Source organism: Aphis gossypii, chromosome 2, assembly GCF_020184175.1.
Source record: "Aphis gossypii isolate Hap1 chromosome 2, ASM2018417v2, whole genome shotgun sequence".
Taxonomy (NCBI): Eukaryota; Metazoa; Arthropoda; class Insecta; order Hemiptera; family Aphididae; genus Aphis; species Aphis gossypii.
The window spans coordinates 67,691,250-67,709,073 of NC_065531.1; the positions used below are offsets into that span (position 1 = coordinate 67,691,250).

A 17,824-nucleotide genomic window follows, 5' to 3' on the forward strand; every position below is an offset into this window, starting at 1 on the left:
CGATTATAATGATATGTTAAATGTTTACATATCGTTGTAAAACGGATTAAAAATAATAAATAACGGTCGTGTAGATAGTTACTCCCAATATAAATCTTCATCACTGATGAAAGAGACGATCCGCATTGTAAGATCACGTATGAATTGGCAAGTATTTGTGACAATGAAGTGCAAGATGTATAACTTTCGTATGTGCCGCGGTCTGCTGTCAGAAACCAGGGATATCCGAATAAGGGTATTTACCGCCAAAGAGAAAACTAGTTTCTTGGAAACGCAGAAGCTTCTGATAAAGTCTCAATCCATTCTCTGTCCTCTGGTCTTCGTGACCGTGTCGTTTCTTTCGTCTGTGCATAAGCATCAGCCATTTAACAACACCTCTCAACACTGTGTCTTGCAAGCGACAATTGAACCTCTTTTTAATGAGCTAAATCAGTGTTGCATTTATTTGGATTTGTGCGATGGAGTTTTTAATTTGTGTTACCTTACTATACTACAACAAATAGACAGCTGCGGGCCATAGGTATAAGGTACATATAATTATTATATACTTTGCATTAATATTAAAGTTTATACATGTACCTACACGTTTTATTACACGGCGTACTTGATACAATTTTCGAGTACACGACCTCGAAAAAAATCCCTCAGACGTTTAGTCTTATCAAATATTAGCTATATTTAGCAATTCAACATTAATTTATCTTATTCTCTTATGTTTACGTTACTATATAACGTTCAGTGATCTCGGTATATTTTACTTCACCGATCTAAACTATACTAATTACTTTGTTAAAATATATTTATCTATTGCATTATTTATATATTTTAAAATGATTGTAAATATCGTCTATAATATTATTTATAGCAAGAGGTACTGAAGGAACCACTTTTTCGTGTAAATAAACTATTTTCTTTAATAATTTAAAAATCATGATTAATTATAAAGTGCAGTATTAATTAAAATAAAAAAAACATAGTTCAAAAATGACTACTTATATATTTCATATGGAATTAATTGGTAAGCATTAAAAAAAATTAGTCTAAAATTTAGATAAACTTTATTTTGTTATAATAAAATCGAATTTTAAGTTATGCTTTATGGATCTCAATATGGATTCATACTTCAAAGAGCTGCAGATTTCATTCTTAAAAGAATTGCAGGTTCCCGACCCCTGATTTATATGTATAGTTTTTGCCAAAATATAAATCACTGTCACGTACACACCACTTTTACATTTTTGCCATGATTATACAATTGTGAATTATTTATTTATACCTATTTGTGGTTTGATTCAACAATTATATTTTACTAAACATTTAAGTTTATATATATATATATGCATAATGTATATATATTAATATAATAATATATGTACATAGTTTTTTATTTTACCTTTTTTGAATTATAATATATTATGCACCATGTACCTACTTACGTGTCAGTATACATTATACAATAAAGTCAAGAGCGTGTTTTGAATATTTGAATATTTATATATAATAATTTTAAATTATTGTTAATAATTAATTATAATTACAATAATATAAAATTATTTTTTTTACATGTTTTGAATTTACAAACACGTGAATGTACTATATATTGAGTGTCATAATAAATATAGGTACCTGTATGACATGAACACAATTAATCGTAAATAATCATGAAGGTGATGGCAAGGCATTGAAAGTTTGGTTTGTTAAAGTGCTTTAAGCCGACTATTATAGAAACGAGATTCTGACTTGTATACTGCAGTACCTATGTGATGCGGTAACACATTTTGAAACTTGAACATTTATCTAGAATTTTCAATTTTTCATTGCACCGGTATTACAGGTATATCAGGTTTTCTAAAATTAACATGGACATTTCCAATACACTGGAAAGGTTAGTAAGAGTATTGTACTACAATACTGGGAAACGTTCAATATAATATACATTCGAGTACATATTATATATTATATATTTATTAGAATATTTTATAAATGAATTATTATACCTATTCCATTTTATTTTTATTTAAATAAAAACTATTTTTAAGGGTTATTTTAATAACAAATAGTAATATATTTTTAGACTAAAATAATATATTGCTTACATATAATATGTAAGTGACCATATTGTTTACAGTTATAACTTATAATTAAGTTTAAAGTATATACAATTTTCAACATTATCTACGAAAATTACATAATATTATATTATCATATTAAATATATGTAATATGTATTTATAGGTATATAATATAATAATAATAATAATAATAATAATAATAATGTAGTTCAACAATTATTTAGGGTAATTGTACTTTCAAGATATTACACAAGAGTATAGCGTATAGTACCTATATATTTTATATAACGTTCGATAATATAGCATATAAAATATTAAAATGAGTTAAATGTTAATATTATTTTATATTTGAATAATATGATGGACATTCGACTTTTATAAATCACGAAATATAGCAACTATGTAATATATGGTTTAAAACGAATTAAATTCGTTCAATATATTGTACACATTTTATTGTAATTTTTAATTTAATAATAAGTATTGTTGTCTGTTGGAATTTGAATCAAGTTTTGACAATACAATAATGTAGAAGTAAACGAAAGAAATAATATGTAATTGTGTGTTTCAGTGTGGCCGTACGGGTCCGTTCGAATTTTCCATGGAACGGGGTGGAAGCTGGAGACGTGAGGGCGTGGTTATTGATTTTCTAGCATTGCGCGAAAAGTACGAGCAGCTGACGTAAAATGTAAGTTGGTCTTCCACTGTAAACGTTTAGTGAACTTCCTGTGCCGTGTTTTAGTTTTTAACAACGTCGAAATGAATATTTTATATATCCTCCCGTTACTATTACCTCTCAGCTATTGTGATTTCGCGACTAACAGTAAGTAAAACATTGATATTACCTACGTGTATAACGAACAAGACCTGTATTCCATTATGTTTGATGTGTAGACGTAAATAGTATGAGCAAAAACGATTGTGTAGGTGCTAATGTGTTGAAAGAGTATTTAAAATTAAATCATTTACATTTTAAAATTCAAACAATTATTGAACACACCACTATGATTCTTTAACTATTTAAATTATGTTCTATAACTCAATAGTAGGTAGGTATAGGTACATTGGTTCATGTATGCTATTTATTTGTGGTATTCTACTCGTCCAATGGAATTCGATTAATTTCACTCGTATAGTACCTTAGTCTAGTTAATACATTGATTCGTTTAATTGTAGTATATGAGTTAGGCTCACAGATAGTAGATACTGGCGTGTTATGTCTTACACATCCTTAGATTTTTATATACATATTACATATACGAATTTAATGATAAATTGATAACGTGTTAAGCCAATAATTTTATACTGTTGCGTAATACCGTAACGTGTATAACACATTACACCTAATAATAATATCCAAGTATAAGCAAAAATCGATTGTCGTTTTGTTATGTTGAAGGGATAGTGAAACCTTATCACTTGATAAAATTACATTATAAAAAAACGTACTTATAAATACTATAATCCAAGTATGGATGTAATTTAAATTTTTGATTACAAGAAGCTAGAAATTGTATTCTACCGACACAGACTCGTGATCGCTTTCCCTCCAAGACATACACATTATTAAATAATATACATAGTAATATAGTATTTTTGGACGAGCTAAATTGATTATTGAAGGTTCTTCAATGTTTTCCACCCTAAAAATTACGTTTATGAATCTAGGAGTTAATAAATTAATCGATAATGTTATATTATTAATTATTATTAATAGATCATAATAATTATTACTAGTTTAATGATTATATAAGTACCAGATGAACAACAGTTTTTGCTAGTTTCCATAATATTATAAACTGTAGGTAGATATTTCTTTTTTTTTTTAAATATTATTCTCGGTAAATGATGCTAATTAAAATGATCGTTTTTGGTAATTATTTGATTTTTATTTGTTGAAATAATGTAATTAATTTTCAATCAATTATATAAATTATGTCTATATATTATTAATTGATCCGCATTTTTAATTATTTTAAAATGTAATTAGATACGAAGTTTGAAGGAAATCCTTACAAAAAACATCTGTTCGATGACCTTTTAAGCAATTACAATCGGTTGATCAGGCCAGTCCAAAACCATTCAGAGAATTTGACTGTTTGGATGGGTTTAAAACTTACTCAGTTAACCGAAATGGTAATGGATTTGACGACGGATATTACTATTGTTAATTTAACATGTATTTCAACACATTTTTTTTTTTTTTTTTTATAGAATCTTAAAAGTCAAGTGATGACAACGAGCGTGTGGTTGATCCAGAAATGGTTTGACTGCAATTTGAAATGGGATCCCAAAGACTATGGTGGCTTAGACAGATTATACGTACCTTCGGATCATATTTGGTTGCCAGACATAGTTTTGTTTAACAAGTAAATCGTTTACTTAACATTGCCATAAAATTCGTAAACACCAAAATAATTAAATTATTTATAAAGATGTACTAAAAATATCTTAACACTATTGTCGTTCATAAATCTTCACAAATAATTTTTAGTTTCATGATTTATTACGTAAACGAGCTGTAATTGTTGCCAACAATCACACAGATGAGTCTAGATGTCTAACGAACAACCAATTGTGGGTGGATAATATTTCATTGACATTTAGTGTTTACATAATATTTTTAGTAAAAATTCCAATTTAAATGCGTTTATTAACTGTATAATAGAAGTATATATAAAATAGATATTATATATATTGATTAGTTTATGTAATATCGTATGATAGGTATTTATATTTTCTATTGTTTATTTTTCTATGGAATGTTCGTTTGACCTTGGGTTTGTTTTCGTAGAGCTGTATTAAAGTACTTAAATTATGGAGAAAATTTAAATTAATTTTAATGCTACTAAATTTGTTATCATAATTTTATAATAATAATAAAAATAATTAATATACTTATTATAGAAGCAGTATAATACGGTTATAACTTATATTTTTTTAATAATTAACTGCTAGACCCGTTATTGACCCACTGATTCTAAATTCTAGACCAAATTGTCCTAATAATAATAATTACTCCAGTTAAAAGGGGGATACAAAAGCGTAGAAAAAAATGTGCGTATCTGAGTATTTAAATGGCATATAACAGTTTTGATTATTTCACTCGTAAATCTAGTAAATTTGACAACTAATAAAATAAGATGTTTTTCAAGTTTGAGAATAACTATTTTATATTTATACTGCGTAGTGCTGACGGGAATTACGAAGTTACCCTAATGACAAAAGCTGTGCTCAAGTATACCGGCGAAGTATTATGGTCACCTCCAGCTATCTACAAATCGTACTGCGAGATAAACGTCCTGTACTTTCCTTTTGACGAACAGAACTGTTACATGATGTTCGGTTCGTGGACTTATAACGGAAATCAGGTAAGTAGTTACCTATTCAATAATGTTAATATTGTTAATAGGTATACTAAAATAGTGATGGACAAGTCAGTCTAACCGTAACTTTTCGCTAAATCGTACAGGTAGACTTGAGACATATCGATCAATCGCAGGGCAGAAACCGTGTGGACGTTGGCATCGATCTAAGCGAATTCTATTTATCCGTCGAATGGGATTTACTCGAAGTCCCTGCAATCAGGAACGAAGAATTCTATTCCTGTTGCTCCGAATCATATACAGGTGAATTAAAGCACAATATTATTGAATTTTTTTATGTAAATCGTGTAAATATAGTCAAATATATGAAGAAAGTATATTTTATTATTTAAGTAAGATGCAACCACACCCATACCCATTTACCCATATTATGGTGCACCGTAAATATATCAACATAATATTATGACGTGTTATATGAATTTTTACATTGATACAATGATTCGGACTTTATGAGTTATGTTTATAATATGACAGGTATATGGCAAGTTGTTCATATAAATGAATAGTACTTAATACCAATATCTATGTCTTGATAAAATGTAATATTGTACTCGGCGATTGCGCCAAGGCAACAAGGTATTTATCTACCTATATTTGAGAGACATCAATTTTTAGTAGGTTTACGCATGTACAATACTACAACTGTCATAAAATAAAAATGCTGAATATACTGATAATTTATATGTATAATAAATAATATCATGTTTTACATCATACATGGAATAATAAGTGATTAAATGTCTAACATTAAGAACAACTTTCGCTCTCTGAACTAAAGTACTTACTGTTGTCGTTATAATGGCGGTCTTAAGATTTTTGAACATTGGCCAATCAACCTCAAATGGATATAATACTTTTAATTTTAATAACTGATATTGTTTCATCAATAGTGGCATTGTCATTTTTTACTAGTATTAATGTTAACAGAAACTAAAAAGTAAGATGTATAGAAGATCACTAGATCATAGAATTTTCTAGACTTGGAGTTCCTTGGAGTATAATATTATCATATTTTAAACATTTACAAGTAAATACAATATTTATAATATTATACGTTTCTGCATTATCTGTATTAATAATAAATCTGTGTATACGAAATAATATATAATATATTTGGCCACTATAAAAAACCTTAAAATTACCAATTCAATATTTTAGTTCGATAAAAATATCTCAATCCATTATCATAAATTATATTTTATGACGTCCTAATTTTTCGTCAATACTTGATTATTATTTACAAATGCGTCATTGTGATAATTTAATGACATTTTTGTTGTGGGTTTGTGTAGACGTTTAGTTGTGTAGGAAATAATATTGATAAACTAAAACTTATTTTTTTTTTAATAATCACGTATTATTTGAAAACAAAATAACTGCGAGAAACTAATATTTTATTCAGTAGGTAGTATTATATATTAATATTATATTAAACTTTAAATACCTATTTCATTTTTTGGTTTACTAACATCGACTGGTATTGAGTAATATCGAGTACTAATGTCTACTACCAATATATACTGCTTATTCCTTATAAATTTATATACTCAACTATGATAATACTATTGATATTAAAAAAAAAATGTTATTTCCAAGGATATTCAATTATTTACACACTTGAAAATGAAGATGGACTAATTTTCAAATATTCCATACAATTGACAAATATTATTTATTTATGAGATAAAAAATATTGTCAGAGGCGAAAACTCTTTAGTTTAGGTATACCGTAAGTGAAGCAAACTGTATAGATATACAAAGATAATGCATAATTCAATTATTGAAGACAATGTTTTATCTACTGAATGTCAGTAAATCTAGGTATTACGGTAATACATGATAAAGTAATTTTTTAAATTTAAAAACAATAAGTTTCAAATACCTAAATAAGGCAAAATCCTATGTGTAGTACAAATACATAAGAAAATGCATTTTTATTTACGGTTTTTTAAAATAAATCCTTAATAAATTAAAACGTATTACGTTAGTAGGCATCAAATGAACTTTTTCACTATGAATATAGGTCACGTTATGTGCGTTACATTTGAATTTAATGATAAATTATTGCATACAAAAAACGTTTCTAAGTGGAGACGGTCAGTCTGCTTATATTATAAAGTTATCTTATTACTTATTTTATATTAGAAAAAGATAGTAATATATTTTTCTATTATAATAGGGTATAGGTTAAACTAATTTTTGTCAATAAAAAAACAAATACCTATAAAATATAGATAATAAGAATTATAATATTATTTAATATAATATTATAAGTTATCATCAACTTATAAATCAATACCAACTTACCGTAGAATGTTGTAAATAGGTTCATATTATAAAAAAATTTAAAAGTTATCTAACATTTTGAAAATGTTATTAGTAAATACGTTATATTGTTATATGTATAGTAAATAATTATATACGTTATGGAAATTTTTTCAGACATAACGTTCAATATTAAAATGCGACGCAAGACTTTGTTCTACACAGTTAATCTGATCATCCCATGCGTTGGATTGACATTCATGACGGTGTTAGTGTTCTATTTGCCATCTGACTCTGGTGAAAAGGTAATAAACCGTTTTATAGACGTATTTTTAATAGCTTTAGAAAAAAATTAATTTTTTCAGTTAAAAACAATACAATTTATATACAATTTATAGGACACATCAACTAGCTCAAAATTGTATACTTGAAACTGTTTTTTAAATCGCTAAATTATTATTTTAGATCGATTAAAATAGTAGTATATAAATTCACTATTTAGTATAAATTAAATTAAATTAAAATAAATTAAATTTTTATTTTTATTGAAAATAAGATATCTCTAGCTTGTGTTGTCTATATCTAATGATAATAAACAAATAAATATACATAATACATGTTTTGGCTTACTAAGTGCGATAAATAAATACATTTTTAAATTATAGTGGTTTAGTAAGCGAATTAATACTAAACACTGGAATGGTTCTTTAGTAATCAAGTCATGAGAACGTCAGCGTTGAAGGCGTCGTGTAAGTGGTGATATTATATATTGAGATGGAAGTGTATTGAATCTGTTGACTTGTCACTTGTGTATATATACATAAAGAAACTTTTGGCCAAGGTTTTTATGTGGTCTTGTCTTGAAGATTTTAAATTTGAAGGTCCTTGTGTATTAGGTTTCTTACAAACCAAATTAAATAAGTAAAAACATAGCATAAGTTTCATATACTAAGAACTAAGGAGGTATATTTAATAAAGATATAAAACGTACTTAAAGGGTAACTGATTTTTGGAACACTAACAAATGTAACTTAAAAAATGTAATACATTTATTATAAACAATACAATAGTGTACGAAGAGATGTATTTTATAACGAATTAACTGTTATAAAAATTTAACTTACCTACTCCTAATACTACGAATGATTACTGTGATAATATTTCGTAATTTTTTATATACTTCAGGTGACTCTGTGCAGTAATATACTAGTGTCGTTGACAGTGTTCTTCTTGCTGCTAGCCGAGATCATCCCCCCGACATCACTGGCCGTTCCACTCCTTGGCAAGTACTTATTGTTTACCATGGTTCTAGTGTCTATGTCGATCGGTATGACCGTGGTCGTGTTAAACATCCATTTCCGGTAAGTGTGCGTTTATTGTGCAAATCTTATTTCTATGTATAATATTACGTTAGGTGATTATTAATCAAATTGAATCTCCCAAAGGTCACCATCAACTCATACCTTGTCGCCTTGGGTGAGGACCGTGTTTCTGCACATGATGCCACAGATACTTATGATGCGTAGACCGCCATATTCGCTGATGACCAACGATGGATTCCAAAGCTCACCCGGTTACTTCAACGAACTAGACTACAGGTATCTGGTCAAGTTATATAAAATATATAATATTATATACTTAATTTTAAAACAGTTTTATCAATAATTGAACGTGTGAAATGTCTTGATTGTGACGGATGTGCAGTCACATGTTTAGTATAGTTATAACTGATATAATAATTTATAAAATTATTATAATCCACAGTCGAGACAGTATAAGTGATAGTGGTGGTACAGATCAGAAGCCTCCATCTTTGACCCAGAGACACTGGTCCTTCAAAAAAATTCAGTCAGTACAGCCTCACAATTACCGTAAGTCATTATACAGTAATTCGATGAATATTTTAATAGCTACCTTTAATCTCTACCTATAGTTTTATTTACTTATTTGCTCACTATTAGTAGAAAATTATAAATAAATACTACGATATATTATAACATAAACAATATTTTATATTTGTAGTCCATTATAAATTCGTAGTATGACTAGTATGCGTATACTATGAAATGTATACTTATACAACGACTAATAAAAAATAATTATGATATTTCTATAGCGGAGAATGTAATGCCAAAGACAATGTCCCCTGATTTACTCAAGGCTTTACAAGGGGTCTGTTATATTGCTCAACATATCAAAGACGCAGACAAAGATAAAGAGGTAAATGAATAGAATATAATAGGTAATCAAATATTAATTTAATTATACATTATACAATATTCAAATAGGTTAATGGCTTTTATTAGTTTCAAGTTCTTTAATGTTCGTATTATATAAACGCATGAATCACATAATAATAATTATAATATAGAAATGCAAATATACTATGTAGGGTTTTTACATTTAAAAAAATAAAAAATTTGTAATCAGTAGGTATATCCATTATCCATGTTATACTTTATCTTCATTTATCTTCATACTAACTTACACTCGTTATAGGTATTAACCATAAAAAATGTTTAAGTCCATCGAAAATTTATATTATAATAAACATACAGAATATCTGTATATTATTTAAATTATCTAAATAGTAAACTATTGCATGATTTCGTATTTCATTTAAAACAAATTATGTGTTTAACAATTTAACAAAACATAAGATAATTTTTATAAATTTATTCGGTTATAATAAATTATTAATAATACTCTTATTAGTTATTAGGTTTAGGTATTATGTTAATTTATTCTTTACTATAATATATATTAGCTCGAATTTCAACTTAATTTTAATTTCCTGTCTTTAACATTTAAAAAAATCAATCAATTATACACTGTGTAAAACAGTTTGATTACCTACTAGTTATATAGTTACAATAGCATGTTTATAATTTAAATTTGTATTAGTTTTATAGTTGTTTTGGAACTGAATTTAGCTATAAAACTAAAATATACTCGTACTACTTTAATTTTATAGCTAATCCGTTAAAGGCATTATATTATTAGTGATAATTACCAAAAGAAAGCAATTATAAATTCAATTTTTTCAAATTCCATACTGATTTGCTATTAATTTTATTTTTAATTTAATTTAATAATATATGCATCGATAATCGATGATCGATTAATAAATATGTACTTACAAATATCATACGAGCAATTATAATATGCGATATGACTTAACGTAAGTAAATATAAAAAGTATATTATGCAATGGTAACACTTTATTATAATTTGATAGTTTATTCATACACTTTATACACTTTTTACACTCGATGTTTTATAAAACGTTTATATTTTCAATACACAAGGCAATTTACCGATCAATAATACCTCACATTTTCCCTTTAATAATCAATTCATTTTATTTCTGATTTTTGAAATTTTAATTGTATAAATGGAGTTCATATTTTCAAATACAATTCGTATACATTATAATGTATATATATATTAATTCGTTTGTCCAACTCCAATCCCAACGCTACGGATATTTGATGAAAAAACTGATGTTATCTATTTTTATTTGATAAAGAATATTAACATATTATCGATATAATCAATAAAATATATTTAATAAAAATATATCCGGTTTCATGATCTGGACAAATGGTGAATATTTACATTAGAACCATTAATTTATATTAGTAATTGTAGAATTTCCCCAATTAAGCGGTTTTCTTAATTAACCGGTATCTCCATTTAGCAGAATCTATTGTGCTGAGGATTTTCGACAATTTAAAGTGTATTCAATACCCTTTTTTTCTTCAAATGAAAACTTACTTTTTTCAGTAAATTGTGAAGTTAGTTATTTTATTTTAAATGTTTCTAAATCAAAATTCCAACGAGTAGTTCTAAGTTTTTTAAATGTATATAATAAGGATAAAGGTAGGTAGTAGGTACTATTCTTTAAAAATAGATTTAAAATATAGTTCATATTTAATCTAGTACTTAAAATAAAATATACTACTCAGACAGTTTTTACAATTTTTAAAATGTTAATATACTAATTAATTACTTAATATAACCTTCAAATCATTATATTTAATTCCCATATACCATCCAAATTTATTGTTATATAGATTCCTAACTACTCGTTTGAATATCTATTTAGATACTTACCTCAATATTTTAAAAAGTCATCTAATTAAACAATTTATTAGTAAAAAGAGTAATTTTCAGTTGAAAAAAAAAAGTTGGTTGATTTCGCTCAAGATACTCCATGGACGTTATTTGAAGATTGCATTCGATTTTTAACTATTTTAAAATATGATTCATTATGCCCACTAGAGTATAATTAAAATTTCTAAAAAGTCAACATTAGGATAAATTCATTATGAAAAGAAAAATAGGGGTTGCATGTCTGATGAATCACCCTGTATATTAAGTATAGTATTCATTCCTATTAAAATGTCAATTTCAAGCCGAAATTCCACATTTTAATCAAATAAAAATATTATAGATAATACATATAACCGCTTGTAATTATGAAATTATTAAATATCTTCATAAAAAATGTTGAATTACGATTAGCTTATCATACGATTAATGTTGTATTAAATGTTAAAATCTTAAAATATAAAATGGTAAATTGTATAATTCAAAAACAACACATTTTTACAACCCAATATCTATTTAAACTAAAAAAAAAAATAAAAAGTTATTGCTTTTATTACTAGAGAAAGCTAAAAAAAACACATCGTTATAATATTTAAAGGTTATTTGAAAGCCGTTAAATACAAAAATATAACTATATAATATTATAAGTTATAACTAAGCCCCGGATTTTTATGCAAAAAGTATTTTAGAATATATACACAATATGTCAAAAGTATGAAAAACATATTCATCAAAATTTATAATTACAAAAAAAAAAATATTTGAGCATATGAAAAACACATATGTTCATGGGTACATAAAATACTTAGAAAATTAGAAATTTTTTTTTCATTAATTTATTATGAAACAATAATTAAAATTACATTTATAACAAATTTTAAATATAGTATTGCCTGAAAAAATTTAGAAAATTTTAAATTTTTCTAGTTGATAAAGCGATTATATTATGTACTCAAAATAGCACAATAGTTCGTTAAAATAAAAATGTGATGAAGCTTTGATTAAAATTTAAGTTTTTTTTTTTAAAAAATATGTTACTTATATTCTACTATTTTGAAATATGATTTCATATTTATTTTTACTTAATTACACAAAAAAAAAAAAAAATAAATAAATAGTAATAACTTTATAAAATGTACGAGTTTTGTAGATATATTTAATCAGATTTATTCTAATCTGAATAGTGTAGAAGAATAACGATTATGCATTCATATAAAAATCTGGGTCCTAATTATAATTTAAAATATTAGCGCATGCTAGAAAATTGTATAATAATTAACGGCAATACAGAAAAGGAAAAAAACAATAATCATACAGTTGGTGACTCATTAACACCTCCGCGCTCACATACATTTTTAATCATATACATTATTTTGAACTATATAGGTATAATAACATTTTTTTTACAAATACACCATCATGTATTAGGATACAATCGTTGTTCGAAGTGGTGTTGATATTGAAAATTAACAAAGGCATATCATTTCGTCAACGTTTTTACATCATCTAATTCATTTATCCTCGTACTTACCTAATTTATTTTAAGTGTCAACGGCAATAATAATTATTTATATCGCAGAGTTTAATATAATGCATGTAATTTAAGTATATAAGTATGTGTATACTAACAACTCGAATAAATATATATTTTCTTAATATACTAATAATTATTTTAATATTTTTTAAACGGTAAACATGATTTTATATTGCAAATAATTTCTTAAATTAAAAGTAAAATGTTACTTTAATACTACAAACTTAAAAAATGTCATCTACTCTTCTGTTAATGTTATGTTAAATAGAAGTTAGATAAGTAAAAATCTTGAATTACTTCGGCTAGTATGAACATTGAAGTATAGATGTGATATGGCAAGTGAGGTAAAAGCATGTAAAACTTCTGGAGCCAATTCGGTACATCGGTCAATTTTACATTTTACATTTGATCTCGCGAGATACTTATCACTACTGTTTAAAATACTGCACTCCTGCGTATACAATTTTTCATACTTGTTTATTATATTTTCTAGACCGGGGCAAAATATATAGTTAGCAAATATAATATAATATTATTTCTAGTTTGATTTAAACATATAACTTTATATACTATAATACTTATGAATACTTCAGGTGATCGAGGACTGGAAGTACGTTTCAATGGTGTTTGACCGATTCTTCTTGTGGGTGTTCACTTTGGCCTGCATAGTCGGAACGTGTGCCATAATATTCCAGGCACCCTCACTTTACGACCAACGGCAACCCATCGACTTCCAGCTGTCTAGCATACCCCGGCGCCGCAGCAACCTGGCGCTGCCGCACGAAATCGACTTTTACGAGCGCACGTACGGTGCCGATTAAAGTATTATTTTATAGATATCCGTTGAAATCCCGTTGCAGGCTCATTATTATAATATGTACATACCATTTATACGTAGATAATACATAAGTCATTATAGGTATACCGAATAAACGATATAATACATGATTCACTTCCGTTGCAATCGCGAATATAAATCATCCTCGAAATATCTGTTAGTGCCATGTGTTCGCAGTCGCACCACCCGTCAAACGCGACGACTGCATCGGCACAACTTATTAGAGTGAAATTATAAGGAATGGAAAGATTTAAAAAATTAACACCTCCCCCCCTCCCCAGTCACTGACCCCGAACGGTTTCGATTTGTTAAACTTTCGTGGCGGGTGCTTTACATGAATAATATAATTTATATCGCGGATGAAAAGCAATACTATATAACATCGTTTTTACGAAATATAACCACATCTCCATTTAATATATATTTTCGTTGATATATCGTGAACGCTATATGTCCTATCCGTTATTAATCATTAAACATGACGTGTTATCTAAACGCGTCTGAACGCATTTAATAAAATATAATAATTATTACGTGTGAAAACTGAAAATAAAAAACCATTTCCTATTCCCAGTCCTGTGGACGTGGTATCTTTAAATAGTTTCAGCCTGCGCACGCGTCGTGGACACGTTTATTTTGTTTTTTTTATTTTAACGTACGCAAATCGTTGTCAATCGGACACTTTGAAAAACCCGTGTAGACACACGTGCGTGTTATAATATTATTATGTTAAATACAATACGTCAAAACAATATTACAATAAACGAGCGGAATCTGCGGCGTACAGAATCGCACGCGTCGTATATAGACGTTTAATGCTTATAGAGGTATAATATGATAACTATATATATATATATTATGACAGTATGATAGTGCGTGTATACAACTATTGTGTTTATGGAGTATTGTTAGGCGGGAAAATTGAATATAACAAATCCCGACGAATTTCGTCGTCGTATGGAAAATATTTATATTGAATAATGTGTGTTCTATATTACATATATATATGAGCAATAAAAAAGCTGATCGTGTGATATTTTATAGAAATCAATATTTTTTTTTTTTTTAATATTCAAATGTTTAAATTATATATTTCCTAAAACTACCAAAATAACGTGTATCTATAGCGTTGCGATAAACACTTGATCATATTATATTATTCGAGTAATCAATAAATAAGTTTCCGACGATACAATATTACAAACGCATTTGAACTCAAGTCGCCATCTCATGTTGTATACATATATATGTTTTAGCTTGAGATGATGAATTTTGAACTACCCATCGTGTTTTTAGCACGGAGATGAAAAAATTGGACCCTCGTTTCTTCTGATTAACGATAACTAGTATACACAAAATGTTCAATAAGTTTATTTTTGTCTGATGCTTCTAAAGAGATATATCTCTAAAATAATCCTCGAGTTGTTTGCCTTTTGTCTTTTAATAATTCTATGAGCTTCTTTTTAAATATTCTCTAGTGGTGAGTAATGAGCTGTTGTACCTTTAGGGTCAAATCGTATAAAAGTGGCATAATATAAATTATAATTTCTGTATGAGTATAGAGTCTCTGTTTCGATAATCCTTATTGAGTATATAACTATGATTTTAAGTTACTTGTATTAATTAAATACTACATCAGCAATATTATAATACACAATTAACATTCAATTTTGATAATAATTGAATGGAACACGACTTAAAATGGAAATCTAAACCATGATATTATTGATTGCTAAAATGTACGATTATAATCAAAACAATTAGAATACATGCAAGCTCTGAATTATATAGATCAACATCCGATTAATACTCCATGCTTGCCTATATGTATAGAATATGTATTACAATGATTTCCTTAAAAAAAATACATCATTATTATTTTGCATTAAGAGGACCTTTTAAGGCAGATAAACCCCCTCTACCCGAACATCGATACAGTCGTTTATTGCAATAATAATAAACATTCAAAACACCACACGGAGCACGAATTATTCGCAAACCATATGTATACATCTTAAAACGAACAGTGGGATCGTGTTTCGAGGTCAAAGAGCGTTTTTATACATAATATAATATGTATGATTTTATATTTATATAATATAATATTATGCTTGCATTTTTCGTATTTATATGTGAGTTGCAGCGTGATGCACTATAGTTATACTCATACTCAGAACGGAGACGATGGATACAGTCGTAGAGATTTTTTATCGTTCCTAATTGATGATCGCATACACAAATATATTAACTCAATCGGTGAAAAAAAATTAAACAAACAAATACTGTTAGATGAAAACGGATAGTATAGCTTATAAGTACCTAGTATAAAATCGTGTTTTCAAGTAATTTTTTTTAGCGTATAGGTACCTTTATAATACGCATATAATAACTCATACCGACATTGGTATCCTGTGAAATTACTGTAGGTATACGTTATAACTTTACAAGTTTATGACCTACGGCAATCTTTAAAGCGCATAATAATTACAATAAATATTATCTAATTATGTGCACAATCAACTATACACGTGTATCATATTGTATATTGATGTATTTTTATTATCCACTTGCACACGCCAACTTTCTAAAAGTATACATACCTAATATATAATACACACTTATTACAATAATATTATTATTAGGTATACATTCCTATTTAAAAAAAGTATATATGCATCATCGTATTCATAAACGAAACGTTGACGTTTGCTCAAACAATCTATCGAAAGACTATACATTTATTATTATTAGATATATATTTAATAATACTTCGACGAGTGTATGTAAATATAGTACCTATATATACCATATAAAGAATGGTAGCTAACTACGCGTTTGTCAATCGATCGTGCTCGTATAAATATCGTATTTCGCTAATGCGTATGTATGTCGTTATTTACTTTTTATGAGTTTTTGTACGTTTTTTTTCTTTATAATTGATATCAGTGTGTTACTAAAATTTTTAATTTCCGCGGAACGTTTGTTTTCATTTTCCTATAAATAAAACTGACTATATTAAATCTTAAAATATAAAACTATAGAAAACATAGAAATTATAATAACAAATATTAAAAAAAAAAAAAAAACTATAAATAAAAATAGAGTAAATAAATAGAAATAAAAATTGCGAACAATCGTAATCGCATTATGATGGACTTTCGCGTTACTGTCTTCCGTTATACCACGTGATCCTAGTGGCTGAAACAAATTGAAGTGTCATGCCTAGCTGTATGTATTAGATATACGGATGGATCCCCTGCTCAATATCTACAGATTTCTGTCGAATTGGATGAATAATGTTGTATATTATTGTGCTAAGTCTTCGAAACGGTTTTCATAATATTAAATGATTAAACGTTTTTACACTTTTTATACGTGTCCGAAGTCTATCTATGTGTGTATTCTTCGTTATGTTATTACGGTTTATAGAATATATCCAATTTATTGCTGTCCTTTTTAAATTAATTAATTAATCGGTCGAGTCGAAGTTTTTTATAGCTCAAATTATTCACAAAAAAAGCAATCCATTCAAATAATTTATTTTAAATGTCATCAAAACCTAAAATAATTCTAATTTTCATAACGATAAATTATTGTTAGTTATGTGTTAAATTATT

At 27.0% G+C, this 17,824-nt stretch overlaps 1 protein-coding gene across 1 annotated transcript; it reads left to right on the plus strand.

Annotated features, from left to right (window-relative positions):
* The first annotated feature begins 303 nt into the window (after positions 1–303).
* Positions 304–17,311, plus strand: LOC114121920 (acetylcholine receptor subunit beta-like 2). Its single transcript, XM_027984436.2, is given in 13 exon segments — positions 304–527; positions 2,643–2,751; positions 2,754–2,894; positions 4,062–4,207; positions 4,286–4,440; positions 5,262–5,442; positions 5,544–5,700; positions 7,900–8,027; positions 8,908–9,083; positions 9,168–9,320; positions 9,487–9,593; positions 9,839–9,942; positions 13,963–17,311. Coding segments are annotated over 12 exon segments (1,755 nt in total). The 5' UTR covers positions 304–527; positions 2,643–2,672; the 3' UTR covers positions 14,191–17,311.
* The last annotated feature ends 513 nt before the right edge of the window (positions 17,312–17,824 follow it).